This window comes from Taeniopygia guttata, chromosome 3 (genome assembly GCF_048771995.1).
Source record: "Taeniopygia guttata chromosome 3, bTaeGut7.mat, whole genome shotgun sequence".
Lineage (NCBI taxonomy): Eukaryota > Metazoa > Chordata > Aves > Passeriformes > Estrildidae > Taeniopygia > Taeniopygia guttata.
In genome coordinates, this window is record NC_133027.1 from 27292129 (window position 1) to 27314402 (window position 22274).

Consider the following 22274-nt stretch of genomic DNA (forward strand, 5'->3'; position numbering starts at 1 on the left):
GCTAACATGTCCACGAGTTTTGTATGCTGGGAAACCTAGAGCTGGACACAATTGTGTCCACCCAGAGCCCAGGTGGGCTCTGATGAGAGTAGAGTCAGGGGCAGAATCCCCTCCAGTGCCCTGCTGGCCACGCTGCTTTTGATGCAGCCCAGGATATGCTTGGTTTTCTGGACTGCAAGGGCACATTGTCAGCTCATGTCCAAGCTCTCATCCAACTATTTCACTACACCCCACAGTGATACATTAGCACGACTGGCCTAAGCATGCAAGCAGCTTGAGGTCATTCTTATGAAAATGTGTTGCTGCACACATTGAAGTAGCATCCACACCACTCGATTTCAGGCATGGACGTCAGCCAGATAAATGAGAACACTGATCACTCCTGGGCTAGCCAGCAGAGCCAACAGCCTTGCCTGAAGGATGGCAGAATGCAGCAGTGAGGTCACCTGTGGTGATGTGAATAGCAGTGCACGAAAGAGGTGAAGTTCCCCCTTCTTTTATGTCTGAGTTTGCTGAAACTTCAGAGACGTGCATGTTGTTTGCAGAATTCAGCATATCCATGTCAGGGGCACACCAGGGACTGTGCAGGTACAAAAAGAACAACCTATCTAAAGGGTCAGACATCGTCCAGATAAATAACACAACACTTTTGAACTGAGAATAAAGTAATAAACAAGACAGAAATAAAATTTTACTTAAAAAAAACCCCAACAGCAAAAGGGACCAACAAAATCCAAACACAAGTGAAAAACTACAAGCAGCTCAAAGTTTCAACTACTGACTACAGCTACTCAATCACCAAAGACATCTAAAAAAAGTATAGAATAAACAATATGGAAATATCATTTTATGTGTAGTCTCAGCATTTTTTGGTTTTATCCCCTGAGATGCCAAAAGGCAACAGAATAATTCCAAACATTTCCAGTCATTCAGATATACTTATATTAGTCCAGAAGCACATTCATCTTCTTAATGACACTCAACCGTGGCCAATTCAACATATAAAGAATGACTTTTCTAAAAATTAAAATGAGAGCATACATCACAAATCACAAAAATAAAGGAACAAACTATCATAAATATGCCATGGTGTATGGAAGAAATCCCAGTTTTTCATGCCCCATAATACTAATGTGATGATACTTCCTTTAAGTCTATAAACCCTTTAACTTATAGAAAAAGAAAGAAATAAATCAAACTCAATATAAGAAAACTCATTAGATTGGATTCACCTGTTACAGCTTTTTTGCAGTTACTATCTAAAAAGATTCTTGGATTTCCTTTCTCGTATCTGGCATCTCTTCTAATACTTGCCCACAATACTCCTCCCAAACTTTCACCCCATACATAAAATATATTCCAAAGACACAAAAGAGTTGTGCTTTTTTGCTTTTCTCTTTCTAATGACATTTCCTCATCCAATGCAAAAAAAAAATCTTTGCACAAATATCTTAGCAAAATTTAATTAGGCATGCTGAGACACATAACATATGCTTCTTTGCCAGCCAATGTATTATGAAGAGCTATTTGATATTGTATTTCATGGTATAGAGTGATAACTTATGTGTGAGAGAAACAAATTCTCTCCTCAATCACACTAGCTTTTTTAATTATCCAAGAATATAATTTGCTCCCTTCTCCTATCAGTTTTATAAACCACTGAATACTATTTCCAGAGCCAAGAAATGACACTAGATGAATTAATAATTCATTGTTGTACGATATCTGCTAGATTTCACTGCTGAACTATATTCTACAAATAGTATAAAACAAAATGTGAAAATTTGCCCTTATTGCTATATAATAAAAGCAAAATTTATAGCTGTGACATGGAGAAGCCCAGTTTGGAAACTGAAGTCCATACAACAAATAACATGGTCTATGATCTATCATAAGCCCTTTCTCATTGAAGCCCATGTGAAAAAAGTAATTTAAGTTTACATAGCAGCCTTTTTTTGCCACATTTTTGTGCCAGACATGTAAAATCCTTTCATTTATTTTTAATTATAGATTATTCCCTTCCTTAACAGACTGCCAGTATACATTTGAAATGCATTTCTGTAGATTATTAGGCCAAAATTCCATATAGTCCTAATGCTGAATAACATCTTTTTCACTATACTTCAAGTACTTTTGGAACCTTTTATAAACTATTCTAGCTGATATACTTCAATGAAATTAATGTGCCATCTTCATTTAATACTGAACTTGCATTAAAATTATTTTACCTGGGTATGTAGCTGTAGATCATAATGCATAATATATGTTTTGTACGCTAAGCAGAAAAGTAATAAAGGGTCAACCTTAAAGAAAAAAACATAGCAGTTACTGTATGTGAACCTCATTAAAAAATTCCACATTTTGTAAGTTCAGCCACTAATTTTTTTTTTTTCAGAATATGTAATAGTAATATTTCCCCCACAAATTTCAGAATAAGAAGCAGTGATAGCTGTCAGTATCATGAAAGGAGAAAGCAAATGTGCATATTCAGTATATTGCTCTGCTGATGTAATAAGAAAGAAAAGCAAGAAGGTGGCAGAAAACAGACAAAACCAAAGACAGCCATTTCAAATACATGAATTGTAAAACATGGGGAGTCATAGCACCATCATGGACTCACATAATGGTTTGGTTTGGAAGGGACCTTAAAGATCATCCAGTTCCCACCCCCCTGCCCTTCCACTAGACCAGGCTGCTCAGAGCCTCATCCAAAAGGGCCTTGAACTCCTCCAAAGACGGGGTATCCACAGCACCCTTGGGCAACCTGCTCATGTCCTACCACCCTCACAGTGAAGAATTTCTTCTTAATATCTAATCTAAAGCCGCCCTCTTTCTGTTTGAAGCCATCACCCCTTGTCCTGTCACTAGAGGCTCTTGTGAGTGTATAGTCTCTCTCTATCTTTGTTGTAGGCTCCCTTCAACTACTGGAAAGCTGAAATTAGATCCTCATCAAATTATCCAGAGTCTGAATGATGAAGGGGGCAAAAAAACCCCAAAACAATTCAAGGTTTAATATGACATCATATTTTTACCACATACTTTTCAGCATCATGATTGAGCCTTCTACTTAAAAGGAGTTGAAGAAAAAGCTTCCTATATCTAACTGGGTGATGATTGCAAGATATTCATTTCTGTAGAGCATGTTTTAGCAATTGCAGCTAAATCTTCAAAGGAACAAACTAAAATATTAATTCTGTTTGCAACTGCTGACACCCAGGATTTGGCCTTGAAATAGTAAAACAGAATTAATAATTTATTGTCAAACTATACAAGAGTACACATTTGTTACATCAATTTAAAGAAATGTGAAACATTAATTTTGGACTTGCATATATACCTTTGGATCAAGTCTCTTAACAACTAGAGATTCAATATAACCAGTGTTACACTAGAGCTGAGAGTTATATAGATAGCTAATTATATTTTTAATTAAGGAAGTAAGACTTGCTGGACATTCCCTATATCCCCTCATTCTGTAAACAGATCCTTGGAGAAAGATTACCAACATAATACAATTTAAGAAAAATTAGTTTTCTTTCTCTCTCACACCAGATAAGCATCTGGTAACAGAATAGATGAAGCAGGACCTGCTGCTGGACAGAAAAACAGAGGAGGTTTTATTTACTTTTCCTCTTCACTTTGTGAAAATTACTCTTAAGTGAGTTCTTTAGAGTTTATAGACACCCCTAAATCATTCATCTGTTGGAGCACCAAAGAACAAACACACAGTGCAGCCATTGACTTTCACAGCAGGGTTTGTAAGCACAGGAAGGGAAGATCTGCCTATAAGGCCAAAATTCAGCAAAGCATTTGCACATTCATAAACTAAAAACATCCCAGCTGTTTTCCTATGTCCTCTAAACACAGTTCATGAGATGAGGGTCCAGTAAGTACTAGAGTTACTTCTAAAGATTAGGTTTCAAAGAAATTTCTCAGAGACTGTGAAAGGAAGATGACATGAGGCAGGGATTAGAGTAAGGCTTTGTGTTGATTTTAATCACTAACTGCTACCCCTCTCATTTCCTCCACAAAGTCTGAAAAAAAAAAAATTCTATTTTGTATTACAAATGGACTTGATCTGATTCTAACTAAAGGAATATCTGACTTCACATATACATACAATATCCTATCAATAAAAAAATAGGTAAAACAGCCTGAAAGTCTTGAGCACATCCATATAGGTGCCTAGGTATGGAATATATTCTGTAGGGATAACAGCTCATTCATCTGAACTCAGAAAACTCTGAATTTAGTGTATGAATATGCCGCATTTGTAAGATTTATAATTATCAACAAAATAATTCTCTGCAAACACCTCTAAATTAGATGGACAAGAGCTTTTACTGTAGGAAAAGTAAGAACTGAGATATAAAGCCAAAGCCACACAGTGGTGGGAACGAAAGAAAAACTATATAGTCCTGCAGACTCCAAGTGCCAGCTCCAAACTGGATTGAATTCATGTTCACCTGCAATCAAAAAAAAACCCAGAAACTAGAAAAATTAGGAAAAAGTAAATAATATCACTTGCAATGCTAACACTGTACCTTATGATTCCACTGCTTATTCCAAACAAAACTGTCAGAGCTGCACATATGTCTTACTTTAGCTGTGTTTGATAAAGCAGAAACATACCTCACACCTAAGCATACTTGGAAAGAAGCTTGTCAGAGAATACTTCTCTGCCAGGAAATTTTCTTTTCAAAGAAGATTAAAGGAAGATGGGGTGGTTTTTCTTATAATAAATGGCTATAAACTCAAATTAAACCTGTACAGATTTCCTTAGAGCTATTATTGCGAAGCCACAAATTATTGTGGATTACAGAACAACTGTACTGTAATGAAGTTATATCTCTAAAGTTATATTGATGTTGGGTAAATAAATGAAAAAGGAATGGTACATTACAACAGTAATCAATCTGAAAAATGATCCAGAGACTAATCAATGCAACTGAATAAGAGAACATTAATCCCTGATGGAGATATTACAAAGTAAATAATATCTAACTTAGCTATCTAAATTCCACTCACCATATTCTTCTATTATGTTTCTTGTGGAATTGAATTTCAGGGCACTCCAAAGAGTTGTTGCTCCAAGTCTGATTTTTTTTCATTATTCTATTTAATTGTGTGCACTGTAATTTAATTTACTGCAATGCTGCCTCTATTGTGGCAATGCAAAATTCCTTGTAAGATTAGCCCATTAAAGTATATTAAAAGTATTTATCATGATCCTCAAGAGTACAGATAACATTATGCATGGAAAACTGGGATTTAATGTAATTGCTACAAATAATTCAAAACAGTTCTTTCTGCATTTATCTATATGTAAAACAGGAAGAACAATAATCATAAAACTAAACTCAGCAAGATCAAAGCTCGTATTTATGAAGCTGCATGTAGATAAATAAAATACTTTGGAATATAAGTCACTATTCTGAAAAAGTACAGATGGGAAAAAATATCAGTGTACAAACATATTTAGCCCCCTGAATTGCTGTAAGCAATTGAGTTAATTTACTCTAATTTCCTTGCTTCTCTTTTTTTATCTTCCCATCTCTCACACATGAATGTGCTGCTTTAATTCTTCCAGTGTTTGTTTTTTTTAAGAAAACTTATTGCCTGTTCCACAGGCAAGGACATTAGTGCCAGGACTCCCCCTGACAATGCCATTCAGGATTGCAAATGCCATGTGCAGGAGAAGGGGGTTTCCCAGTTGGGTGCATGGTCGCATAACCAAACCTCTTGGGAAACTGAGGCACGGGAGTGCCCCTGCAGAGAGTGGCAGACATGGGACACGGTCAAAAAGCACTGACTTGTTCTCTGACCAATGAAATACAAGTGAGATGAAATCAAGAAGAGTTTGGCACAGGTCTGGATGTGAACCTCAGAGTTCTGGGTGTGAAACTTGCCCTATTGCAGACAGAGGGGAGATTGCATCTGAGTCACTTGGCAGCTTGTTTCTAATGCATAATACATGTGTACATAGCTTTGTTTACTTTGCTGGGATATTTAGAAAACCTTACGATATTCCAAAAAAGAAAAAATTTAAACTGCTTTAAGGTAAGAAAACTACTAAACATCTACGAGTTGAAAAAACAGAAAGCACTTTAACTTTTTCTCCGCTAAGGGCTATCTTTACCCTTCCCACATTGCTCTCTTGCCACTTCTTTGCCTTGCTTTCTTTAAAGTTTCATGGTCTTCCATTACCTTCAACTCAAAAAGAATAAAGCTGAAGCACTACCTCAATATTTTGCCCTTTGGAAGCAGCGTAATTTTGTAGAAACAAAAGAATATGTCCCATCTTTTTAAATCCGGCAGTGTAAGTCTTACAAATGTCCTGTCAGAACTACAAAATACGTAAGTCTCTTTTAACATTACATTCAAGGGAGGCAATAAAGACTTTTAATATCACCACTGTGTTACATCAATAATAAAACAGCATCTGCTTAAGGTCTGATGTGACTCTTCTGTGAGGACAACGCAATTTTCTTAACTATCAGCTTCAGAGTATGAAATTTTTAACACAGAGCAAAATTGCCCTCTTGGCCATTCTGTTATGAAGATGTCTTCACTAATGACATGGAAGCATCATATCACTCCATGAATTGTGCTAGTAGGAAATACTTGCATTGCTATATCTTGTTAAATCCCTACAACCACTCTAACACCTCACTCTTCAGACTGGAGCTCTAGTCCAAAAATTAACAGAGAACTATATGGAGATTGCATGTGAACGTGATTTGCCGCTCAGCTAAATACTAAGAGTGATTTTTTCCTTGCACTGGTCATTGGCAAAACTGCCACTGGCTTCAGCAGTACAAAAAATGCACTTGTGGGACTCTAAAAGTGTTAAGAGGATATCTTATGGACTTCCTTAAGTATCAAAGAAAAATATTCCAAAGATTTTCAAATTTTATTTAAATTACAAACATTTAAAGTACTCAAATGAGTGTCCCATTTTCCTGGTTGTTTTAACCTGTCTTGGCATGTAACCAATCTATGAACTTTAATTTTTCATCAGTAATTCATACAGGTATAATGTAGGAAGATATGATAGTCTCAATTTTTATGCCAATTTAAATTTTAAAATTTAAAATAAAACCTTGTGTTCCAAAATTCCATGTGTATGAAGAAATGTAAGTATTTTTTTATTTAATACCAAACAAATTAATTAAAACAAGAATACCAAATAGATCAGAAACTTCAGCTTGGTTTCTTTCAATAAGCACACAAACTTGCACAAATTGTTTGGTATTTATGGCCTTTTTCACGAAAACACAGATAAATAAGTTACAGAATCAACAAGGCAGACTGTTTCCAATATTTACAATATTTCTGAAGTTTATAGTCCAAAATTTGTCACTGAGAGACAAAAAGGACATGTAGGATTTTTTTTTTCATTTGTTCAATTTAGGATTTTTCTCTCCTGGGGAATATTTATTGAGCAAAACACATCCAGAGCAATCTTCACCAAGGTCTTTTTTGTTACCATTGCCTCAGGGAGACACTGGATAAGAAGTGGTCAGGAGATAAATGTGATGCTCCTGCGACCCAACAGTTCCTGATGGCTAATCCTTGACTCTGATGGTAGTCCAGATCTTGTACCACTGAAAACAAACTCCAATACTGAGCAATAACATCTACTTTGTGCGACATCCCATGTCCCTTTTCAGAAACTAACAGGGTGTACATGTGAGTGTCTAATTACACAAATATAAGCTGCAGTAAATTGGCCTCTAGCTATAATATTAGAATGTTGTAGAATGTTGCTGACTCAAACTCACAAGTAGTATTTTTACAAAAGTGCAACTAAAAAATTTCCAGCTGCCATGAGGACAGGAACAGGTTGTTTACTGAGAAATATAAATGACTTCTCTAATGAGACAAAAAAGGTCGTGTTCACATACTCTTACAGTGCCCAGACAGAATACACAGAGAAGAACTGAAACCTGACTGGAGAAGTCAACAGAGTGCCCTGGTGCCCAATCTTCAGACCTAGATTCTGCAGAGCAGGTCTGTTGGGGTGTGTTATAGGTTTCCCCCCAGTTATGGTTGCTCCCTCTCCCCCTCTTTTTGTAAACTGGTCCAACCTCCCTTCTCCTCCCACCTCCGTCTGCCTGTCATTCCTCCCTCTACCCAGTTCATTGTATTCCTGCTGAGTTATTCCCCCCCAGCCCCACCCCGGAGCCTGTCTGTCTCTCAGAGACCTCTCCCTTCCACCTAGAAAGTTCCATCCAGGGCTTCAAGTGATAGGCTGGTCTCCGGGGTCCCCTCCCTCCCTCCTACCTCATTGGAAGTTTCCCCTGCCTGTCACCCCTGCTACCACCCCCAGGTGTTATCCCATTGGTTGGCTGCTGTTTCCTCCCCCTTGTTACCACCCCCCTTTAACAAGCAGGGCACACGGTGCCCATCGCCTTTTGGAGCTTATTTTCCTTGGAGCCAATAAACTCGGAACTCAGATACCCCCAGAAGGACGGCTCCTGGCTTTTGCAGAGTCGCTCCGCGTGTCTTTCAGTCTGGTGGCTTCGTCTTCCACAGGCCACACCTCGTGCCCACAGCGGCACATGAGAGTGGCCTTTGCTGCCACAGTGCTAAAGGTTCTGGGCTAGCCGAGACTTGGGAGCCGAGCAACAGCCCCGGTGGCTCCACGGCAGAATTCCCGCCTGCCATGCCGGTAGCTGGGTTTGAATCCCAGCAGGGGCACTAGTGCTGGCTGAGACTTGGGAAGGCACAGTGACCCAGGTCATAGTAATCCACAAGCCACATCTCTAGAGAAGATGTTTTTCTAGAACTTGAGAGACTCAAACAAAGTGGAAGTCACTGTTGCAGAGACAAGCAGCCACACTGATTCATGTATGGGCAAGAAGCAGTAATTTGGTGGGTTCTAATACTGCTATCTTTTTCCAAACCAAAGGATGGTTTGGTACTTAAGCTTTGTCTTCACATGCTGCATGAAACTCAGTATAAAAAGGTAGTACATCATTCCCATTTAGGACACAGAATGATCTGGAGGCTTACTAAAGTATGACTTGAGAAGGCAGCAGGTTTTATATCAAAGTGAAAGGGACGCTGTTGACTGATTTGGTGATAATTGCGAAGTAATTTTACTTGCGCTACTTTAGCTATACTCTTAAAATGTAAGTGATGTCAACTCCATTTAAAATGCAAGTCCTACCCAATGTGTAGAAACGTTTAGGAAATGAGTTACAAATCCATGTTGAGACTTTGGAAGTGACTGTGCATCTTTTGGGGATAAAAGAGTTGAACATTAAATAGAATGGGAATTTAAAATGGCTAAGAGACAGACATCCCTAGTCACTGTGCAGAAAAAGCCAGAAGGAACTGGCTAACACAGAGAGACTTAATGCTCAGCCATGAATTGGAGCAATATATCAAACACACATCTTTCTTTCTCTCTCCACATATACATACAGATAACAAAGCTTTCAAAAAGCTTACCTAAAGCCTAACTCCTCTAAGCAAGGTCAGAATGGTTACTCACTCGGTCAAATAAAGCAGACCTGTTCTTAACCCAAAAGGAATTGGTTAAAAGGCTGTTTTCTCTGCAGCAATATGGACTATGTACTTAAATCCATTCTATAATTCGGAGAGAGGTGTCAGAGAAAGCATTGTAAATCTTTGATATAAATATAACAAACCACCTTTGTAAGGAAAAAATCCATACTGCAAAGAAACAAACTTGAGAGAAATGGAAACAAATGGCTCTCCAAAATTTTATAGCACAAACTGAAAAAGCCAGGGACTACTCTGCTGCAGATCTTTTGAAACTGCATAAATTGAAGGAAAAGAGGCAACTGCTCTTTCTAGCCAGGTTCCAAACGCAAGGTTACCAGGAGATTTCTGTTAACACAGATGAGCTTCCTGATATATATGGAATGATCTACCACAAGGCATCTCCTGGATTATGCAGATAGGATCATTTGAATATGAGGAAGGGAAGAATTTATCCCAGTGGGGCCAGTTAACTCGTTTGGCTCAATGGCTTCATATTTTTGAGCTTGATTCCACTTCAGCCAGCAAGCCAAATAGGTAACTAATGGAACCTGCACAAACTTATTAAACAGAAGGTGCTCCTGTCTACCAGGGATGTGGTTCAGTACTGTCTTTCCCAAAATCATTTGTAGCACCACATCCCTGGCAGACAGGCAAGAGGCCTAAAAACCAAAACAGGCAGAATTATGACAAGAAAAAAAGAGATTATGGCTCCCCATCTAGGAAGACTCTCACTCAATGAATAAACATATTCCTTTTGTGCCAGAGAGAGGATAAATGACTGAAAGCACTCAGTTTACTGTGATATCAAGAGATACAAATTTAGCTAAAAGGATGTGGCTGAAAAGAAGAAAAGACAACTTGTTTTCTTCTAGGTGTTGCAGTGGGTAACATGGAGTTTTCTAAAAAAAAAGAGAAGGAACAACCTTCTGAAAATAAGCTGATTTGCACAGATATGAGGAGCTGGTGAAACATATTTGCACAGATCTGAGGAGCTGGAGGGGGCAGACAATGCGTGGACATAAGACATCTAAGAGAAGTAATGGAAAAAGCATTTTTCATTAATGTCTCATCCACTGACTTCTCACAAATTTATTCTATAGGCAACTGTAAGTTTAGATGGAAGAATAGTTTCAAGAAAAATAAAGAAGGAAGTCAAAGGAATGAAAAGAATGTGCTGAGAAGGTGCTGCATGAAAGCTTCCCAAGGACTGGTAAGCCCTGGAGACTACTGGTGCAGGTGAATGAGCACAAATTTGTGTCCATCTGAGTCTGGAACTCAGCCTGCATCCAAGATGACTGCTCTGTGCAGAGGAAGACTACGGGGTCACATATGCTGCTGATGAAATAAAGGATCATCTGACAGACTTTCTGAAACTTACCACTGACCTGCCAGTAAAGGCCTCTATTTTCTGAGTATATACTCAGAGTTGTCTTCCCAAATGTGGCTCTAACCAGGTAACCGTGAGACTGCAGTTCAGATGTGAGACTCAATAAGGTGAATAGCTTCTGAGAATAATTATCTGCCTTTAGTAAAAGCCTAAACAATTGCAATACTTAATAGAATCAGTAAAAGTTTATAAAATAAAAGCTAACCTAAGAAATATTGGTTGTGATCTGTATCTACCTCAAACTGCCTTCCCTTTCAGGGGAAAAAAAGGACTTTACAACTCACTCAGGTGATACACAGATGTATTTTCCAAAAAACTGGGGTGGCTGAACAGCTGGAAGTTGTAGAATACAAGTAATACCGGAGGAACAGTGATAAAGATGATCTCTTCTTTTAATCTTCGCCTGCCAACAGATTTATGTTTTCTCTGTATAAAGAAAAAGTATTTTATTTAGAATATATTTTTCAAAACCTAGCTTAAGACTGTGGAAGCCTTTGGCACCTTTTGACATGCTCGCTTAAAGGAAAAACTGAGAGAATGCAGATTACAGTAGGATTTAAAGAGCTAACATCCTTTTGCCATTTTGGTCCTTGAAGATTTCAGTTTCAAAAGATGGGGTGGTCTGCTTTTTGTTTGTTTCCTTTCCCTTGCATTTTTCTTTGTTGCTGGTTGTTTGTTATGGTTCTTATAGCTCCACAGCAGTTCATACCAGGAAGCTGAAGAAATTTAGGAAGACAAAAAATCTGTGCTGCAGCAGAAGCAGCTGCTCTTGTAACTTTGGCTCACATCTTGAAAGCAAGTTGAGGGCCCAATCCTGCTCTTAGTCATAAAACTGTAGGGTGTAATGGCTGTAAGCTCTAAGATACTGTGTCGGTATAGATAAAAATTATGACTTTTAACTAGAAACAAAAACCCAACAGAAAAATACAAAATGGGTGACCAGCAAGTAGTGATTTAAAACTACTATTGATGCTACTAGCTGTGAGCTAGTTTTCTAAATTAAATGCCACACATTGCTCTATGTTTCCCCTAGAGATTTTCCAACTGAATATGATAAAGGAGTACTTCAAGAGAACAGAAATACCTTGCCTACAGAATTAACCTTTCAGAGATTTTGCATAAAGTCCAAATCAAAATTCCCAGCAGGCTGGAAGTAAATCTGAAGGTTATCTTTTAAAAAACTAAAATCGAGTTTTTATAGGAATTCCTAAATTTCCGTCTCCAACTCTAAGAGCTGAAACTCCCAGTGAAATAGAGATTTTTGGAATTCACTTAAGTTAAAAAAATGAATTAAGCATTTATATTTTAGTTTGTAGAGTTATGTGTTGAATTTTAACCTTTTACTTAAGAAACCTCTGCCTTGGTACAAAAGGGCATAGGAAAATGCAAATTTCTGAAGCTTCTTGCACAAAGAAAAATGCCTAGGGATGCAAAGAACCCAGATAAAGAAGCTTCCCTGTCTCCAAGCCTATCAAGACTGACAGATGTGCACAGATAGGCACCGAAGGAGCGAAAGCGCACGCGCAGAGAGGAAGAGTTCAAAAGTTCAGTCATGAGGAAGACCAAAATCTTCAGCCTCAGAAGACCCCAAGAGACCCCCGTATGACCACCACAGCAAACCACGAGTGCCCAGAAGGGTGTGGACTTATTTAGCATGAGAGGCGAGGACAGGCAGGGCCAGGGGTTGAATATGCATGGGAAAGTTCTGTAATGTACTGCATATGGAACACCTTTGGGAATAAAAGTGTGGGGCAGACTGAGGCTCGGGGTACAAATTTTTGGAGAGCGATTTCACTTGTGCTGGGCACTGACAATACACACCCTCTTCATAACTACCCCAGGTTGTGGAGTCTATTTATTTATTCTGCGTATCGCTTCACTGGTAGCACACTGAGCGGAACTACCATGGCCATAAGCCAGAGCAAGAAACTTCATAGGCACAGCTGGAGCGACACCAGTGTAAAATCTGGTGCAACAGACCACTAGGTGATTTTTGGTTGTTTTTTGTTTTGTTTTTTTTTTTTAAGACTTTCTAAAGTCTTTTGTAACTTCTTATTCTTGTTGAGAATACTGACATTCTCACTTGGAAAGAATATTGCATATGTACTTATACTGCATGACCTTAAACATTTTGACAGGCAGTGATACTCAAAAGCTTATAAAACTCAGGGCACTAAAGACAGCACCTTTGATCTTACATTTCAGTGAAGCAATAGCATTGGGAAAGAATATAATGCAATGCTTGGGCCGTAACATACTATAGACAAAACCTGCAACTTTTTTTCTTCCCTTCTGGGCTATCTCAGCATTAATTTATAACTTTTTTGAAAAAAACAACAAAGTCAAGAGAATCTTATTAGGGAACTAACTTTCCACTATTAGGACACTACACCCATGGTAGACATGACCTAATGAAAAAAACACATTGTGCTTCGAACCAAAAACCTACTGGGCACTATTCACATTGCATATGGACTTAATCCTGTAATATATTGAAACATTTATTTAAGCGTTGCAGGACTGACCTCACAGCACTTAGAATTTGCAGGGAAGAGACCAGTGCACACTGCAAGTATTCCATATTTTCAAAATATTTAAGGCACTTACATAACATAGCTGCTAAAAACCAACCTAAAGCCAACACGCTAATAATTGCATCTCAGTAGTTTCACTGTGTGCTCATTTCAGATCTTTTTAGTTGCAAACAAGCTCCTAATGCTTGTTTTTTTCTTATAAAGAAAAGGTAATGAAACAAATTCTGTTTAACAGGAAAAGCTGTTGTCCACTGACAGTGGACCTTATTTGGAAAGTACTTAACCTACAGATTAAAGAAAGGCACATAGTTCAACTGCAATTATTGCTTCTTTCCTTAGGAACTAGTTGTAACAAAAACTGAAACTTGAAGAAGGCAGTAGTTAAAAGCGCTGTAGCTGATAAAACACTGAGTCACAGAAAAGTAGTTTATGTGGTTTTTCAAAGTTGCAGTGCAAGTTTGTTCTCTAATTTTTCATGTTTTATAGGAAGACAACATGAATCTTTAATAACAGAAACCTTTCAATAGCCAGGACAAATTACATAAATAAGTGCAAGTTTAAACGATGAGAGAAATGGGTAATAAACAGATAGTGTGCAAAATAAGAAATGTTGTTGACAGGATTTCTTTAGGTAAAAACGTTTTAAATTGGAATGACAATTATACATCAGTATGCAGAAGATCTAATGCAAACACTGTGACTTAAGTTTTCCTTCATGTGTGTCTAACAGCTTAGCTTTTTTAAATCTAACATATAACCTTGTTATCAGGACATCAATTTCCAAGTGCTACTCTATGTAAGTAAAACGTGGTTCAAAAATATGTTTGGAGAAAAGAAAATGAGACCCCCTTTAATTTAAATAACTGATCAGTCTCCAAATGTCTTGCAGGTGATGAACAATGAGTTTTCAGGAAAAGATTTGCAGGCTAAAAACCTATTTTTCATTTTTTTTAAACAAAATAAAAATAACCAAAAATATTTCTTTGTCTAACACTTAATATATTATTTAAGCAAAATTAAAACATTCTCTTATTCTTAGGTTATTCTGCTCTTCCAAAAAGACTCCTTTAGGTCACTTTTAAAATAGAAATGTTCTCAAAAATAGAAACAAACTACTGATGCAGTTATACTTGGACATCTCTTCAGTAACTCTAACACAACTTTCTGTGGTATACATTAGCTCTGTGGTGTTTTGAGCACAACTGGAGCTGTTCATAATACATATTGCATTGCCTTTTCAAATTAATATATGCTGTTCCCACACTGCAGGCACAGCAGATACTCAGAAATCTCAAGTCACTCTTAACAAGTGTTCCCTGTTGCTCTGGAAGGAAACAGCCTAAAATCTTTAATCTCTAAAATTTACCCATAGATTTCTTCAAAGAAGATGAGGAAATTCTGAAGAACAGACACACCTCCATTGATATAATCCACTTCCCAGACACAGAAACTGCCCCTCTGTATGACCAAAATTACTGACTATAGCCAGAGCAGTTCACTGTTGAGCCAAGAACTTTCCTGTTGTCATTTTGGCACTAAAAAACCTAAAATCAGTAGATCAGTTCTTTTTAAAGATTTAAATATCTAGGGATCTAGGGATCTAGGGTATAAATGTACTCAGCACTTTTCAGCAGAAATTCTGTTTCTGCTTCTCTGATGCAACTCAGCACCCAGCTGCACCAGACTGGAGGGGAAAAGCAGAGTCCACAGACTGTCTAGAAACTGCTATGGCTCATGGCATACTACAGACAACTTTAAGGAAATTCTAGTTTCTAGAGAGAAATTACATCAGTTTTGCTTGAATACTCCTGTAAAACAAATATCTATCAGCCAATATATACAAACTGACTTATTTTATGGTTCAAAAACCCCATTAAAAGCCTCCAGACTTTGGTAATTTTTATTTAAATCAGTAAAAAAGTACTGCATAAATGATACTAGTGCACTTGTTTTTTGACAAGAAAGGTGTTTTAAACAGAGAAAGTTGTGTTTTCCTTAGCAATGTAGCAATTCACACCATTATTTATGCTCACAATCAAACTTATTTTCTTTACATTTTACCAGTATCTCAACCTAGAATAGCCTCTCTGAAATGCTAATTGTGACTATTACCCATCCCATGATTATTCTCACACTCTTTTGCCAGGAACTGATAACAGTGATGTACATGGATGAGAAAATTCCTACCTCTCACTGCAATTGCACAGGGATTTTGTTTTCTTTTGAGTCAGTGATGTCTAAATTGGATTAAGATAAATTGCTTAAGAGCCTTTCTCTACAGAAATTGCTTTCATAACCGCTATATTTAATGCCAGTTTACACTAGAACTTCATTTTTTTACACCAGTCTTATATGAATGAGTTTCCACGAAGGTCATACTCAATTTCAGATTATTCTTAAAAGACTAAAAACTTTTTGAAGAGAAAAAGAAAATACCCCAAATTTTGCTGACATACTCATGAGTGAATGTAGTACCTGTCATGCTGACACTGTTCATTATGATCAGACGAAAATCAGAAGTCTTAGTCTATCTATTAATGTGTTTAAATATCTTTACATTCCCTTGTCTTGGCAATTAATGTTCTCAGCAATAATAATCTATGTGGGGGGCTGAGAATGGAGTGACTGGGCATCAGATGTAGTACTGATGCAAATTACTGCTACTTAGCAGGGCATACATTCTTTCATCCAGGGAAATACTTATGATTCCAGAAGTAAGACATAAGTAATTAAAATATTGCACCTGTCAATACCTGGAAATAAAATCAGTAGTGTATTCAACATTTATTATTTTATAATCATAACTGAAGTGTCACTAAATGTCTGACTAAAATGTCATAAAGAAAACTCTCGAAAATTAAATATAATCTGTGCACCTCATTTGTCTGGTTTGTGGGTTTTTGTTTTTTTTTTAATATTGCATTTGCAGACCTCATATTTTCTATGTGATTGCTGATACACATTACCAAGACCAAATAATGCCAACCAAAAAATCCTGATTGGTCTTTCCTTTATTTCAGCATATTATTGCTTTCATATTTTAGCTACTGAGATTAATGACAGAGGTGACAGAAAGGAAAGAAGAATAATGCACAATATTACTAGAGGCTATATACAGGTAAAATATAGTGAAATTAGAGATCATTATTTCTGTGTTGACCATAATACTGCTGTTCTACAGACTCTAAAAGATATCACAATGCAATCAGTTCTTTGGGTCAAATATATGTGAAAGGTTCCTTAATGTCCTGATTTTAGCTGGGATAGGATTAATTTTCTTGCTAGTAAATGGTACCCTGTTGTGTTTGGGATTTAGTATGAGAATAATACTGATTACACACTAATGTTTGGGATGTTGTTAACTAGGGCTTACCCCAAGCCAAGGACTTTTGAGTGTCTCATGCTCTGCCAGTGAGGAGCTGCACAAGCAGCCAGGAGGAGCAAAGCCAGGACAGCTGACCCAAACTGGCCAAAAGGATATTCCATACCACAGAGCATCATGTTCAGTATATAAACTTGGTGGGGAACTGGTTGAGGAGGAGTAACACTTACCTGCAAGTAATTACTTAGTGGCATTAACCAGGCTGTGATTCCAAACATCTTTTTTTTTTCTTTATCTATAGTGCATTTTTGCACACACTTAAGCAAAATGCCCACTTTGTTATCTTCTCCTAGAACTATACCCTGAATAAATATTCAATATTAAAAAAGGCCTGTATCTAAAGAAACGGAAAACAAAAGATAAAACTCATTTATGTACATTGATATTACACCAATAATACATACAAACTGTACTTTCACAGGAGAAAGAGACTTCTCTCAGAATAAATTAACTTTAAACTGGTTTATCTTTTAGGTGAATTATTTCAATAACAGTGATACTATAGCAACTGTGAAGACCTAAGCAAGGTTGGCATAGCAAGAAAAAATTATAATTAAGCAAATGATGTAACTTGAAAAAACAAACTAGCCTTGGAGTCAAGAGTCTATTATAGACCTTTTAATTGAGTCATTAATAAACAGGCAATCTAAGTGTAACACCTAAAACAACACATGTTTCAACATTAGTTGCAACCAGGGTCCAGACACAGTACCTTAGCTTTATCCCTCATGGATCCTTTTCCCAGGATGGACATTTTTGCACCTGTTTCTTCTTGTAACCTCTTTAAAGAGTTTCCTCTTGGTCCAAGCAATTTCCCAACAAAATTGAACTAGAAAGACAATAAGAGAACACTTTTAGACACACAGGTACTTTTCCAAAAACTTAAAAGATAAACATGATGATCAAACAAGAAAATTTTACTTTCCTTTAAAAGAAATACTTTGATGTAGCTTTGAGCCTAATTGGCAGAGATACAAGAATGAAGAACCAAGATATTCACTCTTCTACTGTGAAAGACAGTAAAAGCATCCATGATTTATTTGAACTCTGGGAGGTTCCTCTCTAGGACTAACAGGCTTGTGGCTGCTAGATTTAGTGAATTGCTAAACAAGGTATTTGCTCATGAGACAGTACTGACTAAAATCAGAGAATGCCTAGGTTCTTTCCCAAGTTAGTCGGCTTTACTTGCAAGTAATATATCCTGCAAAGCTAGAGCTTTAGATAGATTTTTAGGATTTGATGCTTTGCACATCGACTTGAAAATAAGTGCTGTTTTGTGTACTGGCTTCAAATACCTGTTTTGCGAGCACCAGAACAAATGTCAATCAATAGATTGTGGTAGATATTCAAGGGCATTTTCTCATATGAACACAGCTTTGTCTGACACACTGCTAATATTCCTAAACACTGCACACTTCATGTTACACATACAGCAGTTTTTTCTGTATGAAGAGGAGAAATGTCTAAAGGAAAATCAAAAGACAGAACTATAAATAAATGAGGTGTTAATAGCATGTCAACAAAAAGCAGCAAAAAGGGAGGAGTCTATTAAATAATTTGTTTATTCTGTAACCAACAGTCTCTTTATTATTTTTTTATTATTTCCAACATCTTTTAAAAATGCTATGGTATGTGGTCTTCAGAAGCTGACTGGGTATCATCAGCACTTCCTTAAGATTTTTTGGAATTATGTTCAAGTCTGAACAGACAGTATTTTAGCTTGGCTTCAAAAAAGAATAAGCTCTATCAAAGCCAAAGGGCTGTCATTGTTTTAGCGCTTCTTTTGTTTTATTTCAGAGAAAAAGAACACGACAATAAGAAATATCAATCAAGAATATGTTGCTGTCAAAAATACACATAAAAGTTCATAAAGATATTATACTTCTTTTTTGCACTACCTTCTATTTTAAAAATGAAAAAAATGGGGAAATATTCTTGTTTTCACCTTAACCAGCAAGAATGTAACAACACAAATGCATGTTAGTAACACCCAAACTCTGAATCATGCCAGATGCTCCAAATACCAAGCTGGCTTTTAGTCCAGTGTCTTAATTAAAAAAAAAAAAAAAATCAACTATCTAATTAACTATCTAAGAAAATAGTATGCAATCACAGGGAAAATAAATATGCATGGTAAAATCTACTGCCACCTGAACCAAAATAATTGATTTCCGCAAGATAATGTGCCCATGGGAGAAGTAGTAAGTGGTAACATTTTCAGACAAATTTACCATGATTTGAAGCTCCAAAACCAGATTTTTCAAGCCTATGTGGTTTTTTAATTTTTTCCAACTCTACCTGTTGATTTAATGTAAGTTATTAACTCTTCAAAATAGGGTAGGATTTTTGCGTCAATGTTCCAATTGCTTGTCCAACAATCCTATGTCTTCAAACTGTTGCTCTGCCTCTTCCAGGGAAAACTTGGCTTAGAAGAAGTTGTTGGCTTCAAATTGATTATTCAATTTTGTATGAAAATAAACAATGAGGGACAAATGGCAAGAATTGAAATTTAATACTAGATAGTAGACTTAATCTATTGATATAAATAATATTTCAAAAATCACCCATTTATATACCCATTTATATAAAGGTTTATTAGGGATGGCAGAGCAAACAGCAGAGCTTTTGTTTCTCTGCAGGGACCCCTTTACGAGCAGAAGGGAGGGTGTCAGAAGCTACAGCACAAAATCTTTTGTGACACTTACATATCACCAATCAGATAAGAACCATGTCCTGCTGCATCCTTTCAGTGCTCTTAGTATTACGTAAAGCTACCCCTCAAAAGGTAAAAGAATTGTAACATTATGTAACTTTGGAGGAAACTACGAGAAGGCCAACCAAAGCTTGACTACATTTGTTCTCTGAATGGAATAAAACTATTAAATTACACTCTGTGAAGATTTATGTTGACCACTTATATTTAAGCACTTCATAAACTGTATAATCATTACCTTGACATATTGCTGCAAAGGAATGGTATGGCCAGCATAGACTATGTTACATGCTAAGTGGATTTTAATCACTTCACAGGAAATAACTGGCCGGGGATTTTTATTCTATTGATTATGTAGCAGACAGATACTCACATTTCATCCACTGTCTACAAAACACGTATCAGGAAGGAAGCAGTTATTTACAACTAAAAATCTTAATTGCTCTTAGTTTGGTTTTGTCTAAAACTGCAGAAAGCCACAGCACTCTATCTGGCATCCTACTGTTATGCTCAGTCTTCCAAGTACGTCTGAAGCCACTGGGTATCCTTAGCACAATCTATAATCTCAAAACTCCCCAAGGTCTGAAAGTACTGGCAGAGTAACTTTGACTCAGTAACTTGTGAAAAATTATGTACTTTATGTTCACATATAGCTAAAAGCACCACATAGGAAAGAGGATGTTTCAGTGAACAGCCCAAAATCTAGGAATGTAGGAAATCTGAAACACAACTTCGTTTCTTTTTCTTTTTTTTTTTTTTTTTTTTCTTTTTTCTTTTTTTTTTTTTTTTACTGAAGATATACTGGGCAGAACAGATTTTAATCCTGGAAAGTTTAGGCTCCAGTTACAGCCATGCACACGCAACCTGAGCACATAGACAGTGAAGGAAAATGTGGAAACTCCGGCAGCTGGACTGCATATAATGGTGAGCCTTGCTCACAAACACATTCCTGGTACAGCAGCTATAGCTGCAGATCTTATTCTGCAATCTCAGTTCCAATCCAATTCTGCCATGTGTACAAATTTTCTCCAAATAATAGTAGCTCTAAGTCTCTGGGATAATATCTGGTCATATTAGGAGAGGATAGCTAAGAAATGCTGACATATATAGGAGAGAGTATTAAAAGAAGGCTTTCACTGCTAGGGAGCAAACAAACTTCCATTTGAAAAATATTGTTGTGTTTCTAGATGTTCTTACAGGAAGCTTAACTTTTCAATCATGTTTACAAAAATGATGAACAAGCTAGGCTTTCTAGCTTGCAAAGACCCCTCCTGGTTTATGGCAGAGATTTTGTACATTATTTTCTCAGATATTTTTTATCATTTCTCGGGGGAGATGATTCATGTCTTCAGGGAAAATGATCAGGTGAAAGCAGGGGATGCTTTACTTATTATCAAATGCATGATGCTTCATGTATCAAAGCTGTGGAATAAACTTTTTCCTCTACAAAATAAAGCCTGACAGAGAATACAGCTCAATAGATCTTTCCTTTGTCTACAGCCAGTATCTCCAAAATCTTCCCCTACCAATATATACACACAGTTTCAGCAGATTTATCTGCATCCTGATTACTTTCACACTTCACACAAGCAGTCAGACAGTCTGCTTGTGTGAAAGACAAGTGCCCAAAGACAGAGCTCTGGCTCCCCAGTTTTCATTAAAAGTTTTTGTTCAAACTACCTCAGGACAACATACCACAGGTATAGCAAATCTAAGGGATAGTTTACAGCATCAGCATTCAAGCCTCAAGCTAAGTACAATGACTGGTAGAAAATGCATCTTTACATTTAGAAGAATATTTGTTTCCCTGATTGATGCGCCCCAAATACATTTCTACTAGAACTATAATACTTCTTACTTTATAAAAATCTAATTTAATAGGGTTTTACAACCAGAATCAAGGAATATGCTTACCATTCAAAAAAAACATTTGTGTCAGTGACTGTTTCTATTTTATACATAGACCAGTGTTCATAGCAGTAACAAAAGCTAGATAAATAACAAATGGGATAAGACAAATGTTTCCAGCTGTAAGATAATGCAGAACAATGCCCTGAACTGGGAGAAGAAATTAATTTCTTCCAGAAGCAGCAGAACAGAAATAGCCTTGGCTTGACAACATGAAACAGGTTTATTATTTATCAGCGTTTTGTTCACCATTTTGTTCACCAGTTCCTTTGTGGAGAGACAAAAGTGTCATTCCATTTTCAGAGTTACTTATCCTCACAAAATCCTGTCTTTATTCATGGAGAGCAAAATGGACATAAGGGTGGGGAAGAATCTTTCTAAATTCAGTCCTTTTCTAAAGAAAAGTAGAATAGACAGTCACACCTGGATAAAACCTTACTGTTTGAGACCTGCCTATAATTAAGGTCCTATTCTAGGACTTCTGAAAGCTTATTTAGTTTAGAACAGCATTTTTAAAAATATCTCATGTTTTGATATGCACAAGGGACTTCATGTTAAGGCAGTACGGGACTATTATGAAGGCAAATTTTATTTTTCTCAAGATTTTGTAAGCATTGTATTACAATACCTGTAATAACATGCTTTAACTTTTGGTCAGGTCAGGCATTTGGGCTGAGCATTGTAGGTCTTATCCTACTGCAACTATTCTATTGTGGGAAATGGAAAGATAGAAACTTCTACAGACACAGGAAGGTTTGATTTGCAGTCTTGGAAGAAGCTTGGTTTGATGTAAAAAATAAAGTACACAGACATTAGGCAGAAAAATTATCAACG

The 22274-nt window shown here is 36.8% G+C and overlaps 1 protein-coding gene across 18 annotated transcripts in view; it reads right to left on the reverse strand.

The window, feature by feature from the left end:
• KHDRBS2 (KH RNA binding domain containing, signal transduction associated 2) overlaps positions 1-22274 on the reverse strand; it is a 459539-nt gene that overhangs the window by 336864 nt on the left and 100401 nt on the right. For all 18 annotated transcript variants that reach the window (XR_012054901.1, XR_012054900.1, XR_012054902.1 and 15 more), the window contains exon 3: positions 17532-17648. Coding sequence is in view for 2 of the 18 variants with exons in the window: in XM_072926493.1 (XP_072782594.1) it covers positions 17532-17648 (117 nt within the window). In the remaining 16 variants the exon portion in view is untranslated. The remainder of the gene's footprint in view (positions 1-17531; positions 17649-22274) is intronic.